Here is a 17,246-nt window from a genome sequence, read left to right as displayed (position 1 = left end):
TTATTTGTAAATTTTTAACTGAGAAGTGAAAACAGACATTGTCCAGATTAATGGAGTATAATGTTGTGACGATTAAGCATACATGCCACTTAATATGTAAAAAGGGATAAGTATTTCTTTTTAGTTTATTTACTTTACATCTCAAGGGTGCCCATCCCACCTCTCCTACCGGTCCCCCTTCCCCTCCTTTCCCTTTCTCCCCAGAAAAAGGAGTCCCCTCCCCCTGTATCAACCCTCCTTAGGACACTGGGTCACATTAGGACTGAGCACACAGGATAAATATTTTATCTCTAAAACTTTCCTCACTTCTTTCTGGTGAACACATTCACAATGTTTTCTCAGGGCTTTCTGAAATGTGGTTATTGCCACCTACTGTCACTGTACTGTGCACAGCTGAGCCACCTAACAATATCAGTATAAATTCAGTAATCTTTCCCAGTCTTTCTTCTTTATGATCAGCACTTTCAGATCTACTCAATGAGTTGAGATTGTATTTCCTTCCTCCTTCCCTCCCTCCCTCTTTTCATCCCTCCTTCCCTCCTATCCTCTTTCTCTCTCCTTTTCTCCCTTGTTCATTTATTTACTTCTTCCTTTCTTCCTTTGTGCTTTTCCAGGGAATACTGATATCTGTCTTGTCATCAAATTTGTTATGCAGTTAATGATATCCTTGAACTTCTGATTTTCCTGCCTTTTCCAGTGTTAGGTTTACACATGTGTGCCACCATCCTTTATTTTATTTGATTATATAGGATCAATCCAGCTCTTTATGCATGTTAGGCAAGGAGTCTAACAACTGAGCTACATTTCTAGCCTGATTTGCCTGTTTTTTCTGTTCCTCACTTATTACTGTAGCATAATGTTCCCTAGTTTCAATCTATGTTGACACTAATGGAAGGACTATGTTTTTTTGTTTGTTTGTTTGTTTGTTTGTTTTACTAATGGCCTCATAAGAAACACCCTATTTGTATTTTGCCACATATTTTTATCTATCATAACTTGATGGACATTGTAGTTTATTTTCATATCTTGGTTGTTAGGAATAGTGATGCAATGAACATAGAAATGTTGATGTCATTTTCTTTGGGTAAACACCCAGGCATTAGAGAACTGAACCATATGGTCTTTATATTTTTAATAATTTCAGGAACTTCCACACTGTTTTCTATAAGGGGTATGTCCATTTATAATCCAGCAGTTAACATGAAGTCCCTTTCCTCAGTACTTGTTATTTTTAGACTTAATTTTTTAATCATTTATTTATTGAAATATCTGGGGTATTTGCAGGCATGCAAGCCTGTGCAATTCCTATGTAATGCTCCCTTTGAGCTTGAAAGAAGGCATAAAATTACAAAAGTTTTTGTTTTTTTTTTTTTTTTTGGTTGTTTTTTTGTTTTTTATTTGATTGTTTGTTTAGGGGAGCATATTTTTCATTTTTTATTTTTTACAATTTATTCATAACATATCCTAATTGTAGCCACCTCCCTCATCTTCTTCCAGTCTCACCTTCCTTCCCTCTTCCCACCATCTCCTTCCCCTTCTGAAAGGAGGAGTTCTCTTCTCCTGCCATCTGACCTTAGCTTATCAAGTCTCACCAAGATTTTGTGGATGTGCTTCCTCTATTTGCACTACCATGTTTGTATTAGGAATAGAACACAGGACATCTAGAAGTGCAACAAGCACAATGCTGAGTCATTACATGTACCCCATCTTCACATTTGTTATATTAATTTATGTTTTTATAATTTACAATTTATTCATATTATATCCCTGCTGTAGCTCCCGCCCTCATCCCCTCCCAATCCCAACTTCCTCCTTCTCTTCCCATGCCCCTACCCAAGTCGACTGGTTAGTAAGGTCCTCCTCCCCTTCCATCTGACCCGAGGCTATAAGGTCTTATCAGGACTGGCTGCATTGTCTTCCTCTGTGGCCTGATAAGGCTGCTCCCACTCTGGGGGAGGTGATCAAAGAGCCAGCCACTGAGTTTATGTCAGAGACAGCCCATGTTCCCCTTACTAGGGTACCCACATGGAGACTGAACTGCCATGGACTACATCAATGCAGCAGTTCTAGGCTATCTCCATGCATGGTCCTTGGTTGGAGAATCAGTCTCAGAAAAGAACCCTGGGCCCAGATTTTTGGTGTGTTTCACTATATGTCTTTCATCTCCCCTTTCTTTTGTAAAATTCCCTGCACTTTGCTCAAAGTTTGGCTGTGAGTCTCAACATCTGCTTTAATAGCCTGCTGGGTGGGGTCTTTCAGAAGCCTTCTGCTATAGGCTCCTGCCCTGTCCTCTGTTTTCTTCCTCTTCCAATTCCTGTTTGCCTTTCTAAGTGAGGATTGACCATCTCACCCAGGGTCCTCCTTCTTGCTTAGCTTCTTTAGGTGTACATACTTTAGTGTGTTTATTAGAAATATTATATTTCTAATATCCACTTAAAAGTGAGTATATACTATGTGTGTCTTTCTGCTTCTGGGATACCTCATTCAGGATGATCTTTTCTAGTTCCCACCATCTGCCAGCAAATTTCAGGATTTTCTTGTTTTTAATTGTTGAGCAGTATTCCATTGTGTAAAAATACCACAATTTCTGTATCCATTCCTCCACTGAGGGATATATAGCTTGTTTCCAGATTTTGGCTATTATAAATAAAGCTGCTATTAACATGGTGAAGAAAATGTTCTTGTTGTATACTTGAGCATATTTTGGATATATGCCTAGGATCTTGAGGAAGCACTATTTCTAATTGCCTGAGAAAGCAGCAGATTGATTATCAAAGTGGTTGTACATGTTTACATTCCCACCAGCAATGGAGGAGGGTTACCCTTTTTCCACATCCTTTCCAGCATGTATTGTCACAGGGATTTTTTTTTTTATTTTAAACTTAAACCCATTCTGATGGGTTTAAGTTGAAATCTCAGGGATGTTTCTATTTGCATTTTCCTGATGACTAAGGGTGCTGAGCATTTCTTTAAGTGTTTCTCTGTCATTCAATGTTCCTCTATTGAGAATTCTCTGTTTAGTTCTATACCCCATTTTTAAACTGGATTACTTGATTTGTTGGTGTTTAACTTCATAATTTCTTTATAAATTCTGGTTATTAGCCCTCTGTCAGATACAGGGTTGGTGAAGATCCTTTCCAAGTCTGTAGCCTGTAGTTTTGTTCTGATGACAGTGTGCTTTGCTCTACAGAAGCTGTTCTGTAGAGCTTTTCATGAGGTCCCATTTATTGATTGTTGATTTTAGAATCTGTGCTGTTGGTGTTCTGTTCAGGAAGTTGTCTCCTATGCCAATGAGCTCAAGGCTCTTACCCACTTTTTCTTTTAACAGGTTCTTCCTCACTTTCTTCTAATAAATTTAGTGTATCTGGTTTTATGTTGAGGTCTTTGATCCACTTGGATTTTAGTTTTGTGCAGGGTGGTAAACATGAATCTATTTTCATTTTTCTACAGGTAGATATCCAGTTAGATCAGTACCATTTGTTGAAGATGCTGTCTTTTTTCCATTGACTGATTTTGGATTCTTTGTCAAAAAATCAAGTATCCATAGGTATGTGGGTTTATTTCATGTCTTTTATTTTGGTTTCGTTGATCCACCATTCTGTTTCTATGCCAGTATCATGCATTTTTATTACTATTGCTCTGTATACAGTACAGCCTAAAATCATGGATGAAGATACATCCAGGAGCTCTGTTGTTATACAGGATTGTTTTAGCAACTCTGTTTTTTGTTTGTTTGTTTTTCCATATGAAATTGAGAATTGTCCTTTCAATGTCTGTAAAGAATTGTGTTGGTATTTTGATGAGAATTGCATTGAATCTGTAGAATGCTTTTGGCATGATGGCCATTTTCACTATGTGCATGGGAGATCTTTCCATCTTCTGATATCTTCTTCAATTTCTTTCTTCAGATACTTGAAGCTTTTTTGGTACAAGGTACTCTATGTTATTAGTGGCTGTTGTGAAGGGTGTTGTTTCCCTGATTTCTTTCTTGGCCATTTTGTCTTTGATATACAGGAGGGCTACTGATTTTTTTTTTTTAGTTAATTTTTTATCCTGCCACTTTGCTGAAGGTGATTATCAGCTGAAGGAGTTCTCTGGTTGATTTTTGGGGTCTCTCATGTATACTACCATATCGTCTGCAAATAATGACACTGACTTCTTCCTTTCCGATTTGTACCCACTTGAACTCCCTTAGTTGTCTTATTGCTCTAGGCAGGACTTGAAGTACTATGTTGAAGAGATATAAAGAGAATGGGAAGCCTTGCCTTGTTCCTGATTTCAGTGGGATTGATTTAAATTTCTCTCCATTGAGTTTGATGTTGGCTATAGGCTTGCTGTAGATTGTTTTTACTATGTTCAGGCATGTGCCTTGTATCCCTGATCTCTGACACTTTTGAAATTTGTCAAATAATTTTTGTCATTTAAGAAGATGATCATGTGGTTTTTCTCCTTCAGTTTGTTTATGTGGTGGATTACATTGATGGATTTCCATATATTGATCCATCCCTGCATGCCTGGGATGAAGCCTACTTGGTCACGGTGGATTATATTTATTGTTTGTTCTTAGATTTGCTTAGATACATAGGGATACTTTGACATGTTTTCTCACTTGTATACCCATTTTCTTTTCTTGTCCCATATGTGTTCTGTAGATAAGACATCAGCACTATATTGAATAGGAGTGCAAAGAATGGAAAGCCTGCTTCTGTATCTGATCTCAGCAGAACACTTTTAAGTTTTTCTGTGGCTCTAGATTTGTCTTAAATAGCCTTTCTTATGTTAAAGTATGTTACTTCTATCCCTAGCTTCTCTATGACTTTTATCATGAAAGATGCTAGATTTTGTCAGACTTTTTTTTTTTTCTGAATCTATTGAGAAGATGGGGGGGGGGCAGAGCCAAGATGGCGACTAGCACACACAGTTTTTGAGCTGTGGAAGAGCTGAACGTCTGAGTTGGTGAGTGGAAGGACTTCTGAAGCCAGAAAAACAACTGTGAGGCTTTCTGAATGACAGGAAACATCACACGAGGTGAAAACTTTGGTCTCAGTTCACCTGTGGACTTGTTTGGGGAAGGAGAGAAATGATTCTTTGATCTCATTGCAATCCCCTTTCTTGGACAACCGTCCTCCTTCTCAGCACAGCCAGCTCACTGAGATTCTCAGCTCAGAGCTCAGCTCAGAGCTCACTGACTGGGGACTGCGGTGGCTAAGGCAGGGCTCCTAGCCCCTTAGTGGCAACTGCCAGCTGTACCTGTCTTGGAGTCCCAGATCTGGGACACCATCCTTCAAGGGTCCCAGGTGTACTAGCAGCCATATTGACTCTGCAGGGTCTCTCAGCCACTGACTGTATGGTCCACCCAAACCCTCGGTGACAGATAATATGCTATATACACACCAAAGCCCAGCAGATCCACCATATAACCTAGGCACACAAGGCACTGGGCCTCCCAGGCATGGACAGCACAGTGGAGGGCCCCCAGGACTTCCCAGAAGCCATCTAGACTGGCATCCCAGGCTCCAGCTACAACTGGACTTCCTAACCTGGTGGCTGCAGGAGGACTGACTTGCCAAGCAGAGCAAGTCAGTCCTCCTGCATAAGACCAAGCAGGGCCAAACAAGAGAGCAGAGAGCCCAGCTATACCGATCCTTACCGATGTGACCTGCTTGAAAGTGAGTGTGCCCTTGAGTGTCTGTAGAGCCTCAGATCCAGGGTCCTTCTAAAATAAAAGCCAGGCATCAGAGCCCTCCCACCCACATACCCACTGTGGGAAACAGAGGGACTCTTGGGACATTGAAGCCCCTGCTCTGCAGGTCGAACTGAGGAGTTAAGGTGGATAACACTGGAAATTGCACTTCGACTATCACCAGCACCTGCTACATATACAGTGCATGCACAAGTCACCCCCTAGAAGCCTGCAAGGCAGAGCCACTCCCACACACTCAAGGGTTCAACATTCTATATCACTCTGTCTCTTGAGACACACTTCCATACACACTTCCACACACACACACACACACACAACTCATGTGTGCACATGCCTGCACTTGCCCTTTTGCACCCATGTACTTTCCTCCCACAGGTACAGCTAGTGCACCAAAGCACACGCTGAGGCCACAGGACCTCTCTCACATTCCTGAAAAACTCCAGATGCCAGAAAAAGACAGTACCAGTCTGAACTGCAGAATCAAGAAGCAAACAGGGAAGCTTCCAGATAAGCCAATGGCCAGGGGTAGTGGAAAGAACACATGCAACATAAATCAGGACATCATGGCTTCACCAGGAACCCCCAAAATTGATGGATACTCCAATTCATCAAAAGCACAGGAAAACAACTTTAAAGCTATGCTTACCCACTTATTTGAGGCTCATAAAGAAGAAACAAATAATTCCTCAGAGCAATAGCCATGCAAATTCAGATAGGTAAAGAGGAAATGAACAAACATATCAAAGATTTGGCCAGCCAAGTGAAAGCAAAGAAAGAGGAAATGAATAAAATTCTTAAAGGAAGACAAGCAAATATATTCAAACAAATAGAGGCAGAAATAGAGATACAATTAGTGGCATATACAGAGCAAACAAACAAAAAAATAGAGACTATCGTAGAGAGACAGGAATCCACATTCAAACAGATGAAGGAAATGGTGCAAGGCATGAAAACAGTATTAGAATCAATAAAGAAAACACAAACTGAGAAAACACTTGAGCTGTAGAACTTAGAGAAAAGATCAGGAACCACAAAGGTAAGCATCACCAACAGACTACAAGAGAATCCTTCAGATGAAAGTGGAGACATTAATACAGATATCAATGAAATTCAGAAAACCAAAAGCATATAACTCAGAATATATTTCAGTAAATTGGAAAACATAAGAGAAATGTATATATATATATAATATATAATATATATATTATATATATATCCTTTTAAAATTATAACAAGATAAAATACACAGCAGAATGTGGAGGAGGAGGGAAGCATATACAGACACCTACATCCAACTGATCTGAGTTTTAAATCAGTCAGCAACAATTTAGAGCAAACATGATGATCCAGATACGTATTTACCATAAAACATGTGCCTAGCATGAAGCATACTTATTACATGGCTAGTACATGTAGGACTTTTGTTTTTGTTTTCAAGACAGGGTTTCTCTGTTTGTCCTCTGCCCAGCAGTGTATCAAAGCAGATGCTGAGATTCATAGCCAAACTTTGGGTAAAGTGCAGGGAATCTCATGAAAGAAGGGGAGATAGAAAGATGTGGAGAGGACAGAATCTATACAAGGAGAGCAATAGAACCAAAAAACATGGACACAGGGATCTTTTCTGGTTCTGATACTCCAATCAGAACCATGCATGGAGATAACATAGAACCCCTGCATAGATATAGCCCGTGGCAGCTCAGTCTCCAAGTGGGTACCCTAGTAAGGGGAACAGGGATTGTCCCTGACATGAACTCAGTGGCTGGCTCTTTCATCACCTCCCACTGTGGGGGAAGCAGCCTTATGAGGCCACAGAGGAAGACAGTGCAGCCAATCCTGATGAGACCCAATAGGCTAGGGTCAGATGTAAGGGGAGAAGGACCTCCAGTATCAGTGGACTGGGGGAGGAATTTGTAAGGAGAAGAGGGAGGAAGACAGGAATGGGACGGGTCTAGAGAGGGGACTAAAACTAGTGAAGAGCTTAAGATAGCCTGAATATAACTCCATTTTGAAATAAAGATCTTGACTGGGAACTGAATTCAGGTACCAGGAAATATCACAGAGTGTACACCTGGCAGAAAACAAAGTTAACTCTCCTAGCAACAGCATCCAGGAAATATAACAGAATAAATGCTCCATAGAAAATAGAGACAAACTCCCTGGCAATAATCAATGGAAATCAGTTGAGAATCGGGTGGGAAAATTCTCCCCAATGTTTCAGATATGGTTTAGAAAAATAGCCATTGTGATTATATGCCTTAGCCATTGTGATTATGTGCCTCAGAAAAGGTCACCCCGCCCTGCTAAACTTCACCCAATTCTGTAACGCCAAGGCTTGTGTCCCCCTGCTTGCTGCCATGGAAACCTCCGGCTCACAGACTTTCCCTTTAAAAATCCTGTTCACTCAGAGCTTGGGGTCCCACTTCTCTACTGCTGCGCCGAGTTCGATCGCTCTCGTAATAAAGCTCTCTTGCAATTGCATCAAGTCGTCTCCTGGTGGTCTCTGAGGGTCCCGTGAACCTGGCATAACACTAGGAAACAAAGTAAATAAATTGTAATAAATTTAAAAAACATATTAAAACTACAGAAAAAATTTGTGAATTAAAAAAAAAGATAAAATAAATAATTTAAACAGATCAATGACCAGCATCAATATTGAAGCACTAGTACGAAATCTACCAACTGAAAAAAGTCCAGCACCAGAAGGATTCATTGCAGAATTATTTTGACCAGACCTTTAGAGAAAAAAAAAACCAGTGCAATGTTTCTCAATTCATTCTGTACAAAAAACCGAAAAGGTAGTGATGACTCTAACAATTTTTATGAGGCTAATATTAATCTGGTTCCAAAATCAAGTAAAGATACAACAAATAAATAAAATTACAGACTTAATACCTTAATGAGCATAGATTCAAAATTCACAATAAAATACCTACAAACTAGACTCCAGATCACATTAAAAAACTCATTCATTGTGCTTAAGTTGGTGTCAGTCCTCTGATGTGTATACAGCTGGTTCAATATATGTAATTAAATAAATGTGATTCAGTTAATAAATGGAATTAAAGACAGAGATCACATCATCTTCTCTTTTTTTTCATCTTCTCTTTTTTATGTTACTTTTTTAAATTAGTTACATTTTATTAACTCTGTATCCCACTCCCTCATTCCCTCCCCATCCCAACCTCCCTCCCTCATCTCCTCCCTGCCCCTTTTCAAGTCCACTGATTGGGAAGAAACTCCTCCCCTTTCATCTGACCCTGTTTTATCAAGTATATTCAGGACTGGCTGCAAAGTCCTCCTCTGTGGCCTAGCAGGACTGCTCCTCCCTTGGGGGGTGGGATGGTAAAAAAAAAAAACAAAAAAAAAAAAACCTGCCATTGAATTCCTGTCAGAAATAGTCCCTGTTCCCCTTACTAGGAAAAAACCACGGGCTACATCTGAGCAGAGATTCTAGGTTATATCCATACATGGTCCTTGGTGGAGTGTCAGTATCAGAAAACACCCCTGTGCCCAGATGTATTTGGTCCTTGTGGAGCTCCTATTCTCTCCACATCATACTAACTCCCCCTTCTTTCATATGATTCCCTGCACTGTGCTGAAGGTTTGGTTATGAGTCTTAGTATCTGCTTCGATACACTGTTAGGTAGAGTCTTTCCGAGTCCCTCTGTGGTAGGCTCCTGTCCTATTTGTTTTCTCCTATATCCAATGCACATCCCATTTGTCTTTCTAAATGAGGATTGATCATCTTACCCTGGGTCTTCTTTCTTGTTTATCTTCTTTAGGTGTATTAATTTTATTATGTTTATCATATGTTATAAGTCTATAGAAGTGAGGATATGCCATGTGTCTTTTTCATTCTGGGATACCTCACTCAGAATGATCTTTTCTAGATCCCACCATTTGCCTGCAAATTTCATAGTTTTTTATTGCTGAGTAGTATTGCATTGATACAGAGATGAAGCCTGGCATAAAAGAAGAGCATGTGTGAAGATATGAATTTTATCTCTTTCACTGGACTACTTGCTTCTTTGACAGGCTAATTATTGTGAAAAATCCTCACAGCTACAAAAACATGTACAGATGAATGGCACTCATATCTCACAGTTGCAAGCATCTCTATAGATTTGGGATGTATCAAGAACACCACCACTCAGTGAGCCAAATTGTGTGTCCATTTCATCTGAGTCCCAGTTCTTTGCATGTGGGGTCACTTCTACAACCCTATCTGTGAACAATGAATAGGTAAGAGCTATGTTGACCAAACCCTAAGTATGAATATAGATGATGGAAACAGTCCTGGTGACAATGTATGTCACAATGGTTTGTCTCATCTGTAAAGACTTACACAGTCCTAGAAGACAGGAGGTGTGCTTCAGGCCTGCTAAAGGCTACAAGGGCCAGCCATTACTGTGCAGGTTTCTGCCTCATGCTGAAGGTTAATTTTCTGTGAGTTATAGACTATATGTGGAATCTTCACATTCTAAAAGGTACAGGCCTGCCTCTGTGTTCTCTGAAAAAGTCCTTGTGCTATATCTTCAGTGGGCCTTTTCTTTCTCATCTCTGTTGCCCACAGTTGAGGTTGGAGACGTAAGATGCTTGACTTGATCCATTTCTGTTGGATGTGCTGATGGGTATGAATCTAGTGTTATGAAGGAACTTTGCCTAACCCCGAGTCAAGACTTAGACTTGGACTCTTCTACTGACATTTTCCACCATGCAGGCCTTCTTAGAGCCGGAGAAGGGGACACAGGCAACTTTCTCCTGCTTTTTCTCCTTCTTGTTTTTATATAAGAAAAGTAGAGACCATGACAAGTAATATCCTTCACTCTTATGTAGTGGGAGATATCTACAGAGAGACGCACCTGAAGGATCTTAGCTATCATCCTGCTCTGCCCTTACAAATTAAATTTTAATTTGTTAATGTTAAAGTTAATCATAAGCAAGATTAAGTGTAGGAGCCCTAAATTAATGACCACTCATTAATTCTCAACCAATAATTTTGGCACATATGTAGATGTAGAAAGTTAGATCCTCTCTGCCATCTTTAGAATTCTCTTTAGGTATCTTTAGGTATTTAAAGAAATGAATAGTAATGGCCCAAATATAAAGGCTGTACTGTGAACTTTCTGTCCCCATTTTTTAGTAAAGGATAATAATAATGCCTAAATAATCAATCAATAAGATGATCAAATCTGTAAAACCAAAAGCCAATTAAACAAAGCGGAGGAAAAAAACAAACAAACAAACAAACAAACAAACAAACAAAAAACCACAAGTATAATTATTTATTCAGTTTTAGGATTTCCAACATCATGCCTAAATAATGAGATTGTTGCATTAAGTAATTATTTCCATGGCACCAAGTTTCCTTGATGCTGTTTGTTGACATGTCTTACATGTACTCAGATTTACAACAGGGTTCAGCTGTCCTCATAATCATCACTGATTTTTGTAAGCAAATGGTCACCTGAAACCCCTCTTTATTTGATAACTCTGTGGGAACCTTTTTCTTCCTATCTTCATTTGTATTTCTGAGGTGATTATTCATTCCAAATATGGTCCACAGGGCCAAAAAGAATCTATCCCGTCTAGAACTGCAGTTTGTGCTGTCAGGGTAAACTGTCTACTTTCACTTCCTTGGCTGTTGGCATTAAAATGAACTTAGGCCTGGACTACGTAAGTGGAAACCAGGCAAGGAGACCGCAGCTTCCCAGCATTTTAGAATGAGATCATTCTGATTTGGGTTTGGGGCATATGAAAAAACAAACACCTTTCTTTTTCTGTAGGCCAATTTGAATACCACATTCTCACTTAAAACTGACAGGGCTGCTTCAGACTGCTGTCTTTTCCTTGATAGCATGTCTCAATGTGATGTTGGCATTGATTCTGTGCCAGAATTTTTAGAATAATCTTTGTGTATAGTAGTATCTCACTTGTTTAAAGCTTTTTCCCCCAAACGTAGAACAGACCTGATCTACTATTACAATTTAGTAATACTGAAAGTCTGAGTAAACAATCCAAAACCAAGTGTTTTCTCAGTCATATTTTTAAATGTTCAATCAGCTGACACTATGGAGCTATTTTTTGGTGTGGGAAAGGTATGGTTTCAACATGACACTGATGTACGTTCAACAGTAGACCTTTCACAGGATCGGACAAAGTCTATGTTTTCCACCATGAATGAAAAGAGTGCTTCTTTGTTGAATATGTGAAATTGTTTTCCTGATTTTTTTACATAGGAGTGGAAAGTGCTTACCTCAAGGGTAGACACTGTGAATAGCAGGTTCTTGGTAAATATTATACCTACCGGTACAGAGGACCTAAGAAGGTAACCAGAAAACAGGGACTGACAAGGTAGTTGAAAGCCGGCTTGGAGTGGACAAAAATGAAGGCCAGGCTGCATAACACTGACATTTTTATTAGAATTCATTTGTAACAAATGGAACCTGTGTCAGCAAAGAACTGATTTTCATACAGACTTCTTTCGCCACCAATGTAACGAAGTAAGAAAATAAAAAGCACGCCTTTCATTCTGTAAAACACTTATGCGTACTACTAATTAGAGGTAATTGTATTTTTTTAACAAGCCATTTTACAAGTTATTTTTTTTTTTGAGTTTTCAGTCTATGCATCCAAAACGAGAGCAAAGAACACAACTTTTATCTTTGTAAAGACACTCCAAGCTTGTATGGCAAAGCCATGTAACAGATGGATAGGATGGATCTGTAGCCTTCTGATCTCTGCTGGAGTATCAGGGCACCCATATACCCAATGGAAATCAAATCCAAAAAGAAAAAAAAAAAAAAAAAACATGGGAAGGGGATTTTAAAATGACAAGAAAGACTGAAATAAAGCTAACCCAAAAATCAGCAGGAAAGAAAAAAACCATGTTTGCTACTATGCATTTTTCCTTTCCTGTTGTGATGTATTATCCACAGACACATAAATGAATTCTGAAGCAGTTTCTTACAGATGGGTTCAAGTAATAACATTATTGGGTGTAGAATCAATAGGGCAGTGCATAGTACAAAGGTATAGAAAGTGCAAAGTTCCCTAGAGGCCCTTCCCTCCCCTGGCTGTCCTTGCCTTGTCTAACCATGCAAACCATTTTTAAAAAAGAGCTAAAATAAAGTTCTGTACAAATCACTTTTATATATTTGATATTTTACCATTGTAACTAATTACAAAATTATACATAACTACACATACATAGGTAAATAATAGCACCGTACTGGTTATGATGATGAAAATAACTGGAAACTTGGATGTTTATGGTAATGGCAGATAATGATATTTGCCTGGGAAATTAAACTTGAATGGTCATAGAGCAAAGTACAGAGTGGAATGCACATCAATGAGAGTGGGGAGTTAGTTCTAGGACCAGCTCCTGATTTTGGAGTAGTACTCGCCTCATCGTCCTATGGTGCACATCTCATCCATTTTATTTTGGTGATTTTTGTCATTTCCCCCTCTGCTTTATCTGTAGCTGTTGTTGCAAAGCCACAAACTGTTCACTGGCCAGTGTGTGATATTCCATTAGAGCCCACATGTCCAAATGGCATGTCTAGATGATGAAATGCCTATCTGACCCCCCCCCCCCGCCCCGTTGTTTTACCAAAACAAAATTATAGCACTGAGCAACCTGGCACTTGGATAAATCTTTAACAATACAAGTGAAAAGAAAACAACAGACCCACATAGTGCACATTCTTCTCTGTTTCTGATGTAGGTTAGAGAGTCTCATTCTGAGGTAGCCTTCTAGTTTCTTTTTTTTAGTGTTTTTTATATATATATATATATATATATATATATATTTATATATTTTCTCTTTTCTGTTTTTGTTCATTTTTTTAATTTTTGGTTTTTTATTACTTTTTTTTTACAAAAATGCTCAAATACCATACTTGCAAGTGTTTGGTCTCTAGGATTTTGTTCTGCTAGTGATGAGGAAATGTGAAAACAAATTCCCTTCCATGCAGAACACCATGAAGCTAAAATTAAATAAAAATATTATACCTGTATCAAAACTCTTTCAGAGTTCTTAGGATTTGGGGAGGGTATTTTAAAATCATATAGCATGTGGCAAACTCATGCCACCATCCATGGCTTCCTATGGAAATGTTTGGGGATATACATACATACATACATATGTATGTATGCGTGTGTGTTTACATATATATGTATACATGTACATATATATATAATTTATTGCCCATTTCAGAAAAATCCTAATGGAATATCAAATATATTGTGATGTTGTTTCTATAAACAAGACTGGTGGTTGCTGCATGCTCCAGAGCAGATTTAGAAGGAATTCAAAGTGAAACAAGTTGCTCTTCCTGATGTGACGATGAGGAAAGGAGAGGCCCTGATTATCCAAGTGCTTTGGGCTGGTACAATCACTAACATCCCCCACTTGGCTGAAAACTAGGAATGCATATTATTCAAAGAGTTTATATACATGTGGTGAACAGATAATGCTTTAATTGAAAGAGTAACAGATATGAACAACTAATGGAAATCGGAACCAAAGGTAAAAAGAAATGCTATTAAAATAGGCATCAATTATAAGGCACTCTAAATGCAGAACTAAAACCAAATTAAACAGCACAGCGTCTCCCAAAAACGCTGTAGCCACATGTTTTTGACTTAAAAGAGTAACATGAGTTTGGCTTTGCCCCTGTTACATATCATAAATGCAAATTTCACAGCACATACTATAGACAATATATGATTGAATATACTTTTGTTTTAAAAAAACAACTTGATAGCTGATCTAGTACAACATTCTTCCCTCCTGAAGGGATATGCACTGACCTTTCCCCATGCACACCTCTTAGATATTTAACAATTGTTATTGCACTAGAGTGTTAGAGATACTGAATTTTGTTGGAAGCCTGGCTAACAAAACAGTATTTGTGAATATAGTTGGGTAGACGGGGGATGCAGGGCAGGAAAGTCAGGGGCGAGTTTCAGTAATCAATGATGTGCACTCCTCAATTCCCTTTACAAATTAAAATTTTGCAATACTAAAAATAACTTGGAAATGATGTTTATAATAGCTTTCTATACTTGAACAAAACCAAACCAAAAAAGAAAACAAAACAAAACAAACAAACAAAAAAACCAAAAAACTAAACCATGGAAGAACTGAAGGGCAGTTAAATCTTTGTGTGGAAATACTGTCTATATATATATAGATAGATAGATACCCTTAAAATATAGATATCTATGTATATATATATATATATATATATGTTAGCAGCAACTTTATACTTTGCGCCTCCCTGTTGATTCCAAAACAAAACAAAGCAAAGCAAAGCAAAATTCCCATTGAAGATTGCAGAGAATGGACACTTTCTCATCAGTTATACCAAACAGATGTGTAAGGAATATCTGTTGAGACAGATACTGTAGATTGAGTGTTGCACAAAAACGTGCAGGTTCAAATTACTTGATATTTCTACAGTAAGGTGGTACATATAACCACTCTACAGCTTTAAAAACAAAAATACAGTTCAGAAATTAAAAACAAAATTGAAGAATTACATAACTTTTGAAAGTTACTTTATCGAATGATACATTTTGTTAAAAAAAAAAGTGTACACATTTAGAAATGAAGCACAGGTCAGCAGAATCTTTACAACGCTAAAATGAAATCAAGACTTTCTTTTTAAATATCCCCACCCTTCCCCCTAAAATCTAAGTATGAGTGGCATGGGGAGAGGGGCAACTTTGAAGCAGAGTCCACCTTATCGTGAGAAGCCACACCAGCAAATGCCTTGTGCTGAATGAAGGCCCCCAGGCAAGCTTTCTCTGTCCCTATCAAGCAATCCTGAACAAGATGGTGGTTCTTTGCTGTCATTTCTTCTTTCCTTTGTTTTGAATCCTTGAGGTATCTGTCAATAAAATCCTTCAGATGCCTCCTAAGTCAGGATTCTTATTATTATCTTTCAGGTTAGATGATTAAACTGTGAATTCTTGGTCCACTTGGAAGAGTTTATTTTGCTTTGTAATAGTCCCACTAAGTGGCTGTTAGCTAGAAGTTAAGAAGGACTTCTCAAGTGCCCTGTATGGCTCAGAAGAGACTCCATGGATAGCGAAGGGCCTGAAGTAAAAATCCAGAAGGGGTCAGGGGTTTCTACGTTGCATAGTGGTCAAAGCTGCCCAGGTATTCTAGTGCGGCTCGATAGCAGAACTGGTACTGATCCTGCAGGACACAGAGTGAATGGGAGAGGAAGAATATAGATGTTTTAACTGAAAAATAAAACAGTACTGTAAAGAAAAATTGTATCTACAAGGCAGTACCACTACCACTTTAATTCAGTCTGATGACCAACTGAGAGTGAACAAGGAAGAGTTAACCAGGTGGAGATTTTATTAATTTCACCAATCAACCAGATACAGGCTCCTATTCCTAAGCCAGTGAATACTATCTTTTTCTCTACGTACTACAATCTTTCACAAAGCTTTCACAAATCTTTCATGATTTGTGATCATTTTCAGTTGAAACAAATCAAAGTTCCTAAAAGGCAATCTGGATTTAAATTTTCTGGGCTGCTTTCCACCAAATTTGAGTTTATAAAAGAGAAAAAAAAAGTCAGCAAAAAAGGAAAAAAATGAAGTTGGCAAGATGGCTCAATGGTTAAAGGCCTCCAAGGCATGTGATGACCTGAGCTTGATCCCTGGTATCTACATGACAGGAGGAGAAAAATGTCTTACACAAGTCCTCTAACATGCACACATGTAATCTGTGGCATGTGCACTCTGCCCCAACACAAATTAAAAAAAAAAAATGTAAAAGCATTAGATTAGATGTCAGACTCAATTAGAATTACCATTATGTCAGATAGTACCATGTAAGGGACAGAGACAGAAAAGAACTTATGTGTCTATGAGGAAGGGAACTCTGCTGGATACTTTTATGCCAACTTGACACAATGTAAGGTCTTCTGAGAGGAAACAACCGCAGTTCAGAAAATGCCTCCATAAGACCAGGCTGTAGAAAAGCCTGTGGGGCATTCTCTAAATTAGTGGCTGAAGTCAAAGGGGCCAGACCATTGTGGGTCTGTGTTCCTGGCTTCTATAAGAATGCATGCTGAACCTGATAAAACAGGGCCAGACGAAAGGGGAGGAGGTCCTCCCCAATCTGAGGACTTGGAAAGGGGCAGGGAGAAGCTGAGGGAGGGAGGGAGGATGGGATTGGGAGGGAATAAGGAAGCAGGATACAGCTGGGATACAGAGTTAATAAAATGTAACTAATAATAATAAACAATAAAAAAAGAATGCATGCTGAGCAAGCAATGAGAAGTGAGCCAGAAGCAACAACCCTCCATGACCTTTGCATCAGCTCCTGCCTTGAGGTCCCTGCCTTGTTTAGTTCCTGCTCTGACTTCCATCAGTGGTAAACAGTGTTATGGAAGGTGAAGCCAAATAAACTCGTTCCTCCCCAACTTGCCTTTGATAATGGTGTTTCATTGAAGCAATAGAAACCCTAACAAAGAAGTGAAGGTAGTGCAGGAGCAGCAGGTACACAGAATGC

At 38.8% G+C, this 17,246-nt stretch overlaps 1 protein-coding gene across 5 annotated transcripts in view; it reads right to left on the bottom strand.

The window, feature by feature from the left end:
- Positions 1 to 6,954: 6,954 nt before the first annotated feature.
- The window catches only part of Ptprd (protein tyrosine phosphatase receptor type D), a gene marked incomplete in the record, with an annotated part of 2,622,804 nt that continues 2,612,512 nt past the window's right edge, over positions 6,955 to 17,246 (bottom strand). For 4 of the 5 annotated variants that reach the window (XM_055629950.1, XM_055629948.1, XM_055629955.1 and 1 more), the window contains 1 exon segment: positions 12,103 to 15,914. In XM_055629950.1, the coding sequence (XP_055485925.1) occupies positions 15,846 to 15,914 (69 nt within the window). 5 annotated transcript variants of the gene reach the window in all.

This window comes from Psammomys obesus, unplaced genomic scaffold (assembly GCF_907164565.1).
Source record: "Psammomys obesus unplaced genomic scaffold, mPsaObe1.curated_primary_1811, whole genome shotgun sequence".
NCBI classification, from domain to species: Eukaryota; Metazoa; Chordata; class Mammalia; order Rodentia; family Muridae; genus Psammomys; species Psammomys obesus.
Note: the sequence above shows the minus strand (reverse complement) of the source record. Positions and strands in the feature narration are given on the sequence as shown.